The 13,874-nt window shown below is 48.5% G+C and overlaps 1 protein-coding gene across 1 annotated transcript; it reads right to left on the reverse strand.

Annotated features, from left to right (window-relative positions):
- Positions 1 to 2,946: 2,946 nt before the first annotated feature.
- BSX (brain specific homeobox) lies at positions 2,947 to 5,112 on the reverse strand. The gene is made up of 3 exons (XM_030023261.1): positions 4,762 to 5,112; positions 3,427 to 3,623; positions 2,947 to 3,196 (listed from the first exon to the last, which is right to left on the reverse strand). Exons 1-3 carry the CDS (start codon positions 5,024 to 5,026, stop codon positions 2,951 to 2,953), a joined length of 708 nt encoding a protein of 235 aa, XP_029879121.1. The 5' UTR covers positions 5,027 to 5,112; the 3' UTR covers positions 2,947 to 2,950.
- Between the last annotated feature and the right edge of the window lie 8,762 nt (positions 5,113 to 13,874).

Raw genomic sequence — 13,874 nt, forward strand, 5'->3', positions numbered from 1 at the left:
ATGCTGGTGGCAGAAAGGGCTCTTTGTCACACCTCTGTGCCCCAGAGAAACCATGGCACCTTGCTGCTAAAGGGCCCCACGAACCTGGCCCTGCCCAGGGGACCGAGGTGAGGATACCTGTGGGTTTTAGCTGCCCCCACCTTACTTGCCGTCACCTGCAGCGCTGTCTGGGTTACGACACAGTAAAAGTCCTGTGCGGCAGAGCCTGTTCCTTGGACATACTCCCAGTGCCTGCACCTGAATCCCAGGACCCTTCCCTCCCTCGAGAACCACCATCAGACTACAAGTATTGCCAGCCCACGGGTGTGCAAATGCCCCAGGCCCTGCTACTGCAAGAGGAGCGCTAATTTTGGGGGTGTTTGGTGCAGCAGGAACGTATTTGGTTACCCAGCATCTGATCACAGTCGCTGATCTGTGTTGGGAGGGCAGAGCCTGGCAGTGCCCGCTGGCTGACACCACCGTTTTCTTGGCATCCACTGGATGCCTTGCAAAAGAGCAGTGTAAATGCAGAGAGGGGGGAAAAAGTTGCTTTTGCATGCCTGTGCCCAAAAACTTCCATCACTTGTGCATCGCATCTTCTACTTTTACTTTCTCCTGCCTTTTTCCTTTGTGTTTTTTCCAGCTCAGAGTGTTTTTACACACCTTTGTCTTTAGCAATAATAATGAGAGAACGAACAATTCTTTGCACAAGTAAAAGCAATCACACACAAATGTAAAGAAACAAGATTTTTAATATCCCTCTTCATTCAGGTGCAATTTTTTCTAACGATTACATGGTCTCTCTCACTAAACTAAAGGCATTTCTCTTGTGTTTCTCTAAATACTTTGCTGCCCAATCCTGTTACCAAAGGCAAGTGACTGGTGTGAAGTCACTGACCCCCACAGCAGAGCCCGACTGGCCAGGCCAGCTCCGAGGGTGTCCGTGCCGTACCACACGCTGCTCTGCACAGTGCCCAGCCCCGGGAACAGCAGTGGTAGACACGGTCAGAAAAAAATTATCATGTAAATATCACAGTAGAGCTTCTCTTTTATATCACTTTTAATAGTTCCCAACGAAACGCGCACTCAGGGGGAGGCTGACAATCAGCACAGAGCAAAACGAACAAAATACTTGGTGGGCGACTGAGTATGGACGCAGACGAATGACGGCATCGAACTGAAAGGTTTTCGAGGCGGTTTCCATCACCTCCCTGCCTACGGCCAGGTAGGTGCCGAGAGAAGGGAAGAGCCACGGAGCTGGGAGAAGCGTTGCCAGCCAGCGACGTGGCAACGTGAAATAACCTGCTGTACCCAGCGCTTGGCTCGCCGCAGCGTTTCAAATCACACCAAGGCTTGAGGAGGAAATCGGTTGGGTTTACCTTCTGAATTATAATTTTTAGGGAGGTGGGTGGCATTTTAGCAAAATTTGTTGATGCAAATGATTGTCCTGGAAGTGTTCATAAACACTATGTAAAAGACAACTAGCCATTTTCCGGACAGGTGGTTGGTATTGGGTATTTCCCTCCCCTTCCTCAATGTGTGATCTTTATTATTTTATGTGTAAAAAACATAGAGGGAAACCCACGAAAAGGAAGCAAACATACACATTTCAATCGTCTATATTTTATATATTAAACAGGGACATATTTTCCCTCACAAAACCACATGTCCCGTAATCCGAAATGCCCTGAAAGTGCTAATGACACCAGACAACCAAATTAACTTCCCGTTAACCAAAAAAAAAAAAAAAAAATTAAGAAAAAAATAATTTAAAAAACCTAACGAGACACCGACCTGCAGACAACATCTGAGCAAGCACAGCCTCTCCTCCAGGTTTTTACCGAGGAATGCCCCAGCCCTCCCCTGGAGATGCAGAGGGTTCGCTGCGCTCCCAGCGCATTTGCCAGCCAGCAGTTCACCCCAGAGAAAAAAAAAAAAAAAAAAAAATTAAAAATCTTAATTTACCTGGAAATTAAAACCATTTCCCTGGCAGGAAGATAAAGGCAAAGCGAGCACGGACAGTGACTGCTCTATCTGACTGCAACACGAAGCTCAGAGAGGCGTTGGAGCAGATGCAGGCGGGGGGGGGGGGGGCTGGGGGGAACAGGAACCAAACGTGGGACCAGCTCTGGGGCTCTTTGAGAGGAAAAGAAAAGTATCCGGAAGGTGATTCACACCTGGAAGCCGTGAAGGAATCAGGCTGCCCACGCAGGTGGCTCTCCAAGCTGTAGAAAATCTCTTTTGCTCGCTGGGATTGCGTTCGCTCTGAGCAGCCCTGGCTGGATCGAATTATTCGTGATGCCCCCCCCCCCCCCCCCGCCTTCCCTTCCCCATATCGGAATTAAATAAACGGTAATTTTGGTCTTACCTCTTTCTTTGGAGGGCGTTTCTACGATTCTTTTTGAGTCTATACGTGTCCTGGAAGCTCTGCCCGGGATCAAACCCCACCGACCGCACTGGGGAGGGAGAGGGCGAGCACCAGCCCAGCTCGCCGGTGCATTTTTGAGGGGGGGGGGGTGAGGCGTGCCCTGCCTGCCGCCCTCCGCAACGACAACGTGCTGGCACCAGGTATACACTTAATTTAACAGCGAGGCAAGTTCGCGGAACGGAGAAAAGTCCGATATTTCGAAGGGGAAGGGGAAACCTAAAGGCAACTCGCCTGGTTTTGCTCTCCCTTAGCAGATTTGCAGGCAAAGCTCAGGCGTGGGGTGATGCTGGGGCGGGGGGGAGCCGGCGGTACCGCGGGGTCCCCTCCGGGGCATCGCTGCCTTCGCCCCGGGTCCACCAGCCCGCCGGGGAGGGGGGTCCCCCCGCATCAACACCTCCTTCCAAAAACGTGACACCCCCCCGCCTTCCCCCTGGGCTCCGGCATTACTCAAGGCTGGGGAGGTAGGAGCGACTTGGGGGGGCCGGGGCTGGAGGCAAAGCCGCCCCGGAGAGGCAGGTGAGCCCGGATCGGGCCCCGGCGCTCCTAAAGGCGGTGGGGGCCGGCGCAGAGGTCCCCCTCCTCCAGGACATCCACCTCGTCCTCGGGGTCCTGGAGTAGGAAAGGGCCGGGGGGGGCCTTGCGGGGCTCGGCGCCGGCCGCCTCGGGGAGCTCGGGTTCGGGGGAGCTCTGCTCCCGGTTCTCCTCGCCGGTCGGGTGCTTGGGGTCGTCCTGGGTTTTCCGCAGCTGCTTTTTGTGCTTCATCCGTCGGTTCTGGAACCAGGTTTTTACCTGGGGAGAGCAGGAGGGAGGGGAAAAAAAAAAAAAACCCAAACAAAAAACCCCAAACGAACAAACAAACAACAACAAAAAAACAACCAAAAAAATGCCCCAAAACCACACACACACAAAAAAAAAAAAAAATTAAAAAGAGAAGCTGGGGATGCTGCTCGGGCTAAAGGGTAGGACAGGTGCCAGACCCCTTCCCGGCGGGGTGGTGCCGGTCCCCGCCGGCCCGGTACCTGGGTCTCGGAGAGGCTGAGGGCCGTGGCCAGCTCCACCCGCTCGGGTGTGGAGAGGTAACGTTGGATCTCGAACCTCTTCTCCAAGCCGGAGAGTTGAGAGTCGGAGAAAACGGTGCGGGCTTTGCGGCGGCGGCAATGCTTCCCGGGCAGCTCGGCGTGAGCGTGGTGCTGGAAGAGGGCTGGCACCGGCACTCCTGGGGGGGACACACACACACACGGAGGAGACCCGGGCTGCCCGGGGGGGTTCTGCCCTCTGCGGCCCCCGGGTTGGGCTGCAGCGGCTCGGAGGTGGGCTCTCCCCCTGCCTCTTTTTTTTTTTTTTCGTTTATTTCGTTTTTGAGGTCGTTTTATTGGTTTGGTTTGGGGGGGGGGGGGGGGTGTCTTGTTGCTCTGAAAACACGGGGCTTTGCAAAGCGTTTCGCCTCTGCTGAACCCGCCCCAGCAAGGCAAAGGCAGCCCGGGCAGGGCTCGCAGCCTTCCCACCACGCTCCCGGCAATTAAACCGCAACGAAATGGACGCGGAAAAGAAACCGGGGAGCCCTGGAAAAGGCTGGGAGAAGCGGGCAGGTGGAGAGAGGTCTTCCACGGCCCCCCTCCCCGCCCCTCAGTGCACAACTCGGGCTGCCCGGCAAGAAACTTTGGAGGAGGTTTTTTTCTTCCAGAGCAAAAAACGGGCCCGGGAAGGGCTGAGCGCGGATCCCTGCGCTGGCAGAGCCCCAGGCTCCGGCCGGGTGAGGGGAGTCTCTCCCAGCCCCGGGAAGAGGAGCCGGCACAGCCCCAGCAGTGCTGCTGGAGGTGGGAAAACGAAGCCCGGTCACCGTCTGGAGGGACAACGCAAGGAAAAAAAAAAAGAGATGTTATCGGTCCAAAATTAAAAGTAATTTTTTTTTTAAATAAAAATTAAAGGCAAAGAGAGGGAGAGGGAAACCCTCAAGCTCTCGGGCAACCGAGTGAATGACAAGCTGGAGCGCGGCGGGCTCCTTCCCCCAAAACGAAGCCGGCGCTGCCCGGGGCTCCCCGAAGCCGGGGCCGGGCCTGGGGCTGCGGCCGGCGGGGCTCGGGCAGCCGGGGCTGCCCCGCGGCGAAGGACGCTCCGGGGGCGGCTGGCTGCTCCTGCCCCGGGCTGGGAGGGGGGGGGGGAAGACAGCCACGATTTCGATGAAGGATGCAGAAAGGTGCCCCGCCGCCCCAGAAAGGTTTGGTTTTCACTGCCGGAGCTTGGCCCGTCCGCTGCTTGGCTCTTGTCCCCCCCCACCCCGTGTCCCCACCTCGAAGCCAACCCGGTCACAAACTCGGCAGGTTCCTCCTGCGAAAGGGGCTGCGCTTACTTACCCGAAGTGGTGAGGAAGTAAGGGTGGTGGTGATGCTCCGGCTTGTGCAGGGCAGGGTGCGGGTGAGGTGCCAGGAGGGTCGGGGTGGGCATCAGGGGGTACCCATAGTCCAAGAGGGGGACGCGGGAGGCCAAGGAGCCGGGGAAGTGCTCGGGGGGCACCTCCCGCAAGGGTTTGGGCTTGTGCAGCAGAATATCCTCGATGAAGAAGGAGGTGGGCCTGGGCGCGGAGACGGGGTGCACGGGCGAGGTGAAGTTGAGGTTCATTTCGGGTTCCCCCCCCCACCCCCCCGGGGGCAGCGGGGAAGGGAGCGAGCCGGGCTGAGCGCTGGCTGCCGGAGGCGAGAAGGGCGACCGGCTGCACCTCCCGCGGCCGAAGACAATAAATAAAAATAACGATAAGAAACAAATAACAATTGAAAAAAAAATCCGGAGCAAAAATAAATATTAAAAATTAAAAAAAAAACCACAACAAAACCCACGACACTATCCCCCCAGCCAGAAATAAACTGAAAGAGCCAGGGGATGCGAGGCGGGTGGGTTTGGGCTGCGCGGGGAGATGCGCGCCTTTGAGGCGCGGTGGGAAGGGGGTTCTCCAGCGAGCCAATAGCGATCGGGCGGGCGGGGGGTTGCGGGGGGGGGGACGGGCCCGCCGGGCCACCCAAACCACCGCCGCGGCGCGGAGGGGGCGCGGAAGGGGCGCGGAGGGGGCGCGGAGCCGCGCAGCCCCCCCCCCCCGCGCAGCGCGGGCGCACCTCAGCCCCGGTCCCAGTGGTGGGGTTGGGGCGTTTTCCCAAATAGGAGTGTTTCCCCCCCCCCCTTTTTTTTTTAAGCAAAAACTTGGTGGTGGGGGAATTATTGGCGCTTTCCCGACCTGTCCCACGCTCCGCTCCTAACTTATCCCCCCGCAGGCAGCTTGTGCCTTTCCTCTCAGGTTATTACCCCGTTGGGGTTTTGTTCCCATCCGTTCCCCGCTCAGTGTTGTGCTAACGCTTTTTTTTTTTGTCTTTCCTCTGTTTGTCTTTTTTTTTTTTTTTTTTTTTTTTTTCCTAATCTGTAACATTCATTTCCCCGGAGTCAATTTGCTGAAATGGGGGTGATATACCGCATCATAGCCGAGATAATTTCGGTTCGCATCTCAGAAAATTGCTCTAATTATTGATGTTAAACTCAGGGAAATTAAAAGAAGGCACTTCTCCTTCATCTCCTGATTTTAAGCTCTAATTTGTTGAAATCGAGTTGTCATCACAATTCCAATCACTACCGTTAATAGTAAAAGTGTTCTAATAGAGCCAGAATTCGCGCAACCCATGCTATTAGATAATTAAGAAAGATGTTAGAAAGGCAAGTGCTAATCCTTGGGCACACGGACAGCATTTCCATCTGATCCAGCAGGTAGAACAAATTAATTACCAGAATCAATTAGTCCTAAAAGTACAGTTCTCAGGGAAGTGTAAGCCATGTCTTCCATATGGATGAGCTGGTAAATGGTAAATAGAGGAGGAAAAACCTTTAAAAGAATAGAAACGGCAATCGTCCGGTTTTAATGAGCCTGGAACTCGGAGCGCCCGAGTTTTCCAGCGGTGCCGTCTATTTTACGCATGTAGTGCCCAGGCGCGGGCAGGCACCCCTGCGCTCATCCTGCACGCAAGGGACATATCTATCTATCTATATATATACACACATATATATACATCCGTGCCCGCACAGTATGGATGCGGGGGCACTGCTGCACCGAGGCAGGAGCGCTTCGGGAGGGGCAGGGCTGCCGGCAAAACCTCCCTCTTTTTCTCCAGGGAAAAGAAAGAAAGAAAAAAAGAAAAGAAAAGAAAAAAAAAAAAAGTCTGTTGCAGCGTCCCCTCCTGAAACGCCCATTTCGGCATCAGCCCGGGCTTTTGGCCCGGGGTTTAAAAAATACAACAGGCTAACAACTTTCTCTGAGGAGCAAATGAGTAAGCAAATGAATTAACAGTGATGAAACAGGTCTAATGCCCAACTTGTTTAATGGAGGGAGCACAGCCAGGGGGGTGTAAGCCGCTTGACTGGCCATTTCATCAGCTGCGATTGCTTCTCCAGGAGGGCTGGGGCTTTGCTCATCAGTGGGGTGTATATACATATATTTAAAGCAGATCTGAAAGATTAAAGATGTGTTACTTCAGCCAGATTGGGTCACAGCTTTAGGACTCAGGCAAGAGTTTGCTTGCCTGGCAGCCACATCGAGAGGGGCTGCTTTTCAGAGTCCCTCTTCTTTAGGGTACAGCTGCGGAGGGGGGAATGGGGCCGCTGGCTTGGCGTTACCTTGCAGCAACAGCAGCAAAACCCAGCCCCGAAGCGGGCAGTGGCACTTCAGGCACCGCAGCCTCTCCCTGGTGTTAATTCAAGGGCAAGAAGCAGAGGTGATACCCCCCCCGTCTGTGGAGAAGTCCCCTGAAAGGAAGGTAACCCCCGGGAAGGGGGACCTCTGCGCCGCAGTCCTCACACCCAGGGATTTTTTTAAATTTGACATTTCATGGCTTTTTGCTGCAGGTATCCGGTGCCAGGTGCTTCCCACTGTCGGCAGGGTGGCCTCTTTGCCTTACAAGCCTCTTACCTATTTTTCCCCTTTTGGCCCTCTTCTGCAGGTCCCCAGGGTGATGGGGACCCAGCGGTTTGGATCTCACCCTGGCTCCCCCAAACACTCCCAGCCCCAGCTGCGCCCTCAGCCCTCCCCAAGGACCAGCCCCTGGATCACACATTAGCCCTTTTTTCTGGCTGGCCAGACCCACGTACACAAGCAGATATTCCGATGTATTTTTGCATACACACACAATTCCATTTGCTGCCAAATTCATGGGTGGGTCGAGTCTCCAGAGAAACCCTCTGTGGCCTCCTCTCAACAGTGCAGGGTCCCCTGTTGAGGTGGTCCCACAGCTTTGCCCCAGATTTGGCAGAAACTGCCCCAAACCTGGGCAGAAGCTGAGCTCTCACTGGGCTGAGGGGCACATCTAGGAGGGAAAACGAGAAGGACTGGAGTCAGTGCAAGGTAGGGAGGAGCAGCAAGTCTGGCTGTTTTACTCACTGTGTGTTTCCCTTCCCATGGCGGGGGACCAGAATTGCCCCTCAATGCTGCGCTCTTGCATCCTCCCCCAAACACCTTGCTGGACGGCGTAATGTCTCAGCCTGGAACCCAAAACGATTCAGACCTCCTCCAGAGGCACACATCTGCACACCCAGGTAGCCACACTACTGTGGAGTTCGTTTGTTGTTTCTTCAATAAAATGAAACGATTTCTACCGGCTCAAAGAGCTTTATAAACTTTGCTGGTAGCAATGCACGCATATCCCCCCCATATATGTATACACACACAGAGAGCCCTTTCGTGATTTAATAACATGCCTAATATACATGTGCTTTGCTTACATAAACACCAGTTGTCATTACTTGCACACTTAAGATCATTTGAAGGTATTATGGGGAAATTTCACCCAGGAAAACAGAAATTTATTAGACTTAAAACCTAGGGGGTCATTTAAAAGGTCAGTGCAGCTACACTGATGTTAGTAGCTTTATTTCAGTGTGTTGCATTAGGGATAAATTTGGTGCGGTTTAAAAATACATGCACTTACCTTCCCGCAGCTCTTGAAGAGGTAAGGTAGCTTGGGAGCCCAGCCTTTTCATGCCTTTCAAGATAAATCCACTCAAAAAGGAAGGGTTAAATTAAAAACAGACAGCCTTGATATGATCAAAATGGGAGCCTGGCTGCAGGAAAGAGGTCTGAAGAGCTTCGTTTGAGTAGCCACACGCGTAACATAGAGAGAGGTCTTTTGAACACAAAGCATGGCTTAATGGAGAATGTTCCATGCATGATGCTTCAGGCAAAACCGTTCCCCACCCCAAAGGAGCGGGGTGCCTCTGCCCAGAGGCTCACTGGGTGCTGCTGGTGAGAGGGAAAAACACTCCTGTCTTTCACTGTAGCTCCTTTGCCCATCTACATTCCATCTGCCTTTGCCTACATCTACCCTTTCTCTGCAGGTCTCTGAAACCCATCTCGCCTGGCGCCCAACCCTGCCTCCTACCACTCTGCAAACTCATTGTAGAAAATCGTGACTCCCAGGAGCCCAGCGATACCGTGTTCATGACAAGAGATATTTTTTTAATTTGTCTTAATTGATGTGACATAAGAGTGCAGTTAAAGGCAGTGGCGGGAAGTCCCTTCAGTACTACGTTAGGTCTGCACTAGGGGTTTTTACTGGCTTTTCAGTGTGGCCAGAGATAATATTTTAGTGTTGGCAATCCTCTAGTATGCCTTGACACCAGCTCAAGTTCGAGGAGGGCTCAGTGGATGGGCTTTGAGGTTAAGCTCTGCCTAAGACAACAGGGCCTGGCAGGTTGTCTCAGGATGGATAACGCAAACGACAGGGCTGGGACAGGCTGGGAGGGGAAAGAAAGTGTCAGAGAAGAGTTTACCTCCTAACCGGGCTTGATGGCAGCACCAGGAGAAGATCCAGCCAAGTCTTCCAAGGCTCATAACTCTGCCACCCCTTGGTTTTCGCTGCCTCGAAAATATGTCGTCCTGCAGCCCACAGACTGGCACTCTCCTTCACTTGTAGCTGAGATGAAGAGAAGACAGAATCAGAAATAGACAAGTAATCGGCCTGTTGATTTTATTCCAAGACAATGAACGCTCAGGTTAAAAGCTGGGTCTGTGTTATTCTGACAGAATCACTGAATCTACCCACAAACATCATGGTAATTTCGGGGCTACAGGTTCTAGGTAAAAAAGCACGGGGGAGGATGGAATAACACTTCTGGAGAGGGGCCTGCATTAAGAAGTGATTGAGACAGGAAGGTACTTTTGAGGCTTGTATCACTGCCAATAATGGCAAGAAAATTTGGGGGATAAAAAGAGATATGGCATCAATGACAGGCGAAATAAAATGTAGAGAGTAAAAGCTTAAACTGTAGCTTCCTCACGCTGCTCCTCCAAACCCAACTATCCATGCATGGGCTCAGGGGTTTCATTCCTAAATCCAGAATTTTATCTCTGTACTGAAAATTTGCCTCACTAGCTGATATTCCTGAGCATTTTCTGAAGGCAGCGTACTTACAAAAAGAGAATCAAAGTATTAACATCGACAGGTTTGGTCTAAACACTTTCCCTAAAATAGTGACTCTTATTAACTAAGACCTAGGATCTTTTTAATTACCTAATATTTGTCCTCAACTGTTCCAAAACACAGTAAGATTATTCCTTCTTTCTTTCTTTCTTTTTTTTTTTTTTTTTTTTTTTGGAATGAGTCAGAAATTGGGAGGGAGGCTTAGAAGTTTCCCTGGGACCTGCTTTCAATTAGTCTTCTCTTCATTTGGTTACATATCAATTCCTCCTCCTCATGTGACCAACCCATGGGCATTGCTTACTCCCTCGAGGCGAAGGTGATTATTTCACCCAAGACCATCTGTACTTTGGGATCTCGGCTAATCCTTTGCTCTCAAAAAATCCATTCTTGCTGCCGTAGTCACTGCTTTGCTGTCGCCTTTAGCACATTAGTGCTTATTCGTTTTCTTTCATTCCAGCTGTGTAACAATCATCTGCACAACTCAACATTTTGATTCACTTTTTTGCGCCAATGATTCAGAACCTCCCTTGTTTCCCCAATTTCATGATGTATGAACCTTGCTTTTAACCTTTGGGGCAGGATAATCCTCCTTTTCCCTTTCTTATGCATTCAACCTTTATTTTACTCCCATTGTTTTCCTACTGTTCTTTGTGTTTTCCTTCTGATTATTTGTCATACTCTTTCTGTAGCTCCAGGTTCCTCATGAAAACCTCGTATGCCTTTTCTACTTAGGGGAATGCTTTGAATATGTGATCCCTGAGTCTGATCTCAGGCTGGCATAAGTCAGGAGGAACTTACGTGAAAACCAATGGAGCATATAAATCTAAATGACGCAAATACTTTGATTATTTTCAATTCCGCTCTTTACTTTCCAACTTTAAAGTGTCTCATTTCGAAGCCTTAAAAATAAAAAGCACATTGGTGATGCACTCCAAGGTCAGAGGAAGCTATTATGACCACCCAGTCTGATCTCTTCAATCATATGAGCCAGAGTTTCATCCAGTAACTCCTGTATCAAACTCAGAAAAAACATCCAACCTAGGTAGCCTGTGGAATAACAATAACAATTTTCTAACTCTTTAAATTGTGTTTGATACATCACAATGTACACCTAGGAAATACACGTTTATACATAGGGTGAATGAGCAGCTTTCTCTTATCTCTAGGTCTCTAGCAAGCCTCTCCATTCTTCTGTATTTATATTTTGACTAGCTCTATTGAAAATCTGTGATTATTTACAAACTCTACACTAAGCTTTTGTAAATATGGTTCAGCCTTCAGTTAGAAGGTCAGTCTCTACTGGAGAGTAGATTATAGATCATTTCGGACAAGCCTCAACATACTGACTTAGTTTCTCCTCCTAGTTTAAATACACAAATTGTTATATCATCTTATGCTGAGACAGAAGATGTACACAAATGTCACGTCTTAGATACCTCTCTCACACCACGTGTGGCACATGCACAGTGATGGCCACAAACTGATGCTGTCTTAGCCGATCATTTTGTTAAAAGGAAAGGAATAATTCTTTATTGAAAGATAATTAAACCTTTTTCTTTCATGTTTGTTCCAAACAGATTGCAAAACTAGTTGGACCTAGTTTACAAAAATGATAACCTTTTTGATGATCAAAGCAAGAGATTGGTTCCATTACTTGCATTAGTCAGACTTGTCCATGCTGTGGCCTTCAGAATAAAGGGAAAAATGTACTTTACAAAGATCTGAGTAACATGCTTTACTCAAAACATTTTTGTATTATATTGCTTCTTGACTGTTTCAGCTTACTCTGTATCTGTGCACTTTATTTTAAGCACTCCAGAAGTGGATGACAGGTCTGGGGGAAAAAGATAGAATCTAGTCAGCATCGCACAAATGCATCTTCAAATAATGCTTTAAAACTGGAAATTACAATTTGAAATGGTATTCCGTACATTTCCAAGGATGAGGTATTCAAATGGTGATGATGTAATATAATGTTGTCTAATATTAAAAACACTTTCTCACATCTGTCAGTATTATTTTTAAATGGAAATATTAAAATGCTCTAGGTCATCTGAAACAAGTAATGATGCAGGTGGGTGCCTCATAATAAATTAGTAAGGTAATATTTGTATGATTTTTCCACACTGCAAAAAAAAAAGTCAATTTATTTAGTTCTGCAATATTTGATTCAGTCCAGCTATTTCTTGCTCTTTCTGATATTTTATTTTAATATGATTTCCTGCTGAAAAAAAAAAAAAAAGGCTTGTAGATCCCTCTCTAACTCTTCTCTTTCCCCTTACCATGGTAAGGTTTTAACAGAGCAGCCAGTTTCAGTCAAATTAGTTGGACAATCAGCAGTCTCAAACATACACTTTCCCCAAATGTTTCATAAGTAAGTGGCTGAACAGAAGGCAGTAACTTCATTATTGCAGCGTAAGTCTGATCTGCACAGCTGGAGGAACCGCACAGGCTCTCGGTCACCGACCCCTCGCTCCCCCAAAACCCGACTGCCTCTTTTGGGTCTGGTGTAGCAAAAGCAAACGCACCAAAGTTAGCTCCCAGGAGGATGCTGCGGGGATTATAACAGTTTCAGCAGCGGATGAGAGAAATACAACTGCCTAAAAAGCTGACCGTGGTTTCTAATGTTGAAAGAAATCAGGGATCCTCTTCCAGCCATTGCCTATTCAGGCAATAAGACAGTGCTACAGGGTTACCTTTAATTATTCATTAAAGTCTATAGGTGCTTCTAGGGGGAATGGTAACTTTCTGACAAACGTAACTGGACTACAGGATCAGTTTTGCATCTTGTATGCACGCTAAAGAATTTTGTATATGGGTTAAACACAGTCTGGATAACAAAAAGACTTATGTGTTACAAGTTTTTCAAGGCTTGCCCAATTTGAAGAAAAATCATTACATACAGAGTTTGGTGTTTCTTTTAGAACAGGAGAAGCACAATGGAAAACTGCACAGACTTAGAAACATGCTATGTTTTCTTGCTTATGGGACGCACCAATTTGATTTTTTTCTTTTTTTTTTGTCTTGATTAAGCTTCTACTTAGCTAGTATTTTAATAATGAGTTATGGGGTTTCCTAGCTCATAAATATGTTATCTGCTCTTCAAAGCTAATGTTAGAAACAATCAAAGCAGTGTAATCACCAGGTTCACCAATGCAAACAAAGTATTTGTTCTCTGCCAGAATCTGCTTTTGTTTTCTTTTGACTTTGGGGGGATCAAGACTGGGCATTCAACAGCCTACAGCCGTCTTTGCAAATTAGTTTGCCATTTGTTATTATACATGGAAAATTAAACCTAGAAGTCCAACAGGTCAAGAGCCATAAGCTTGAATGGAGGAAAACAGCAGCACAATTACGGGAAACAACATATCATACAAAACATCCTCAAAGCTAAGGGGGTATTTTAGAATATTATAAGCTTGTGCACCTTTCTAACAGCGTCCCAAATAAAAGGTGTGCGCGTGCACCCTTGCGTGTCTGCTCGTCTGTGCGTTTCCGTCCAACTGAGATCAGTCCTTGAGTCTCAAAATAAGTACAAAAAGGAGAATTTTCCAGTTTGTATCCTCTAGCAAATGCAATTTCCCTCCCAACACACATTAAATTCATTTAGCCTAGTGCATTTTTAATAGACATTATTCATCTATTACCTTAATGAGCTTGTGGTGAAAGCATATTGCCTCCCAATTTTAACAAAAGCTGTCTAATATTGCTGCAGCTTTTTCCCCTTTTGCCTTCTAAGGCAGCAGCATGGAGGGGGGAAGAAAAAAGCTATAGAGACAGATAAGGTTTTTATTCTGTGTCACAACACTACATTAAGAATAAAACCTTCCACTTAAACACTTAAATGAAAACATCGAGAAACTAATTTACCATTTGTAACCACATGATTTAAGTAGGAGCAGCTTTAATTTTCTTCCCATTTTCCTCATATTCAATGTGAGCCCACATTAGATTTCACTGGCTCAAATCACAACACTTAAAGCCACTTTCATTTTCTTTTTGATTAAATAATTGAAATT

Source organism: Aquila chrysaetos, chromosome 8 (assembly GCF_900496995.4).
Source record: "Aquila chrysaetos chrysaetos chromosome 8, bAquChr1.4, whole genome shotgun sequence".
NCBI classification, from domain to species: Eukaryota; Metazoa; Chordata; class Aves; order Accipitriformes; family Accipitridae; genus Aquila; species Aquila chrysaetos.

Excerpts from the sequence above, each read along its gene's own strand:
- BSX (XM_030023261.1), bottom strand. The coding sequence starts at position 5,026 with ATGAACCTCAACTTCACCTCGCCCGTGCACCCCGTCTCCGCGCCCAGG. Across the intron at positions 3,624-4,761 it reads TTACTTCCTCACCACTTCGG|GAGTGCCGGTGCCAGCCCTC; the intron begins GTAAGTAAGCGC and ends TGTCCCCCCCAG. Across the intron at positions 3,197-3,426 it reads TCAGCCTCTCCGAGACCCAG|GTAAAAACCTGGTTCCAGAA; the intron begins GTACCGGGCCGG and ends TGCTCTCCCCAG.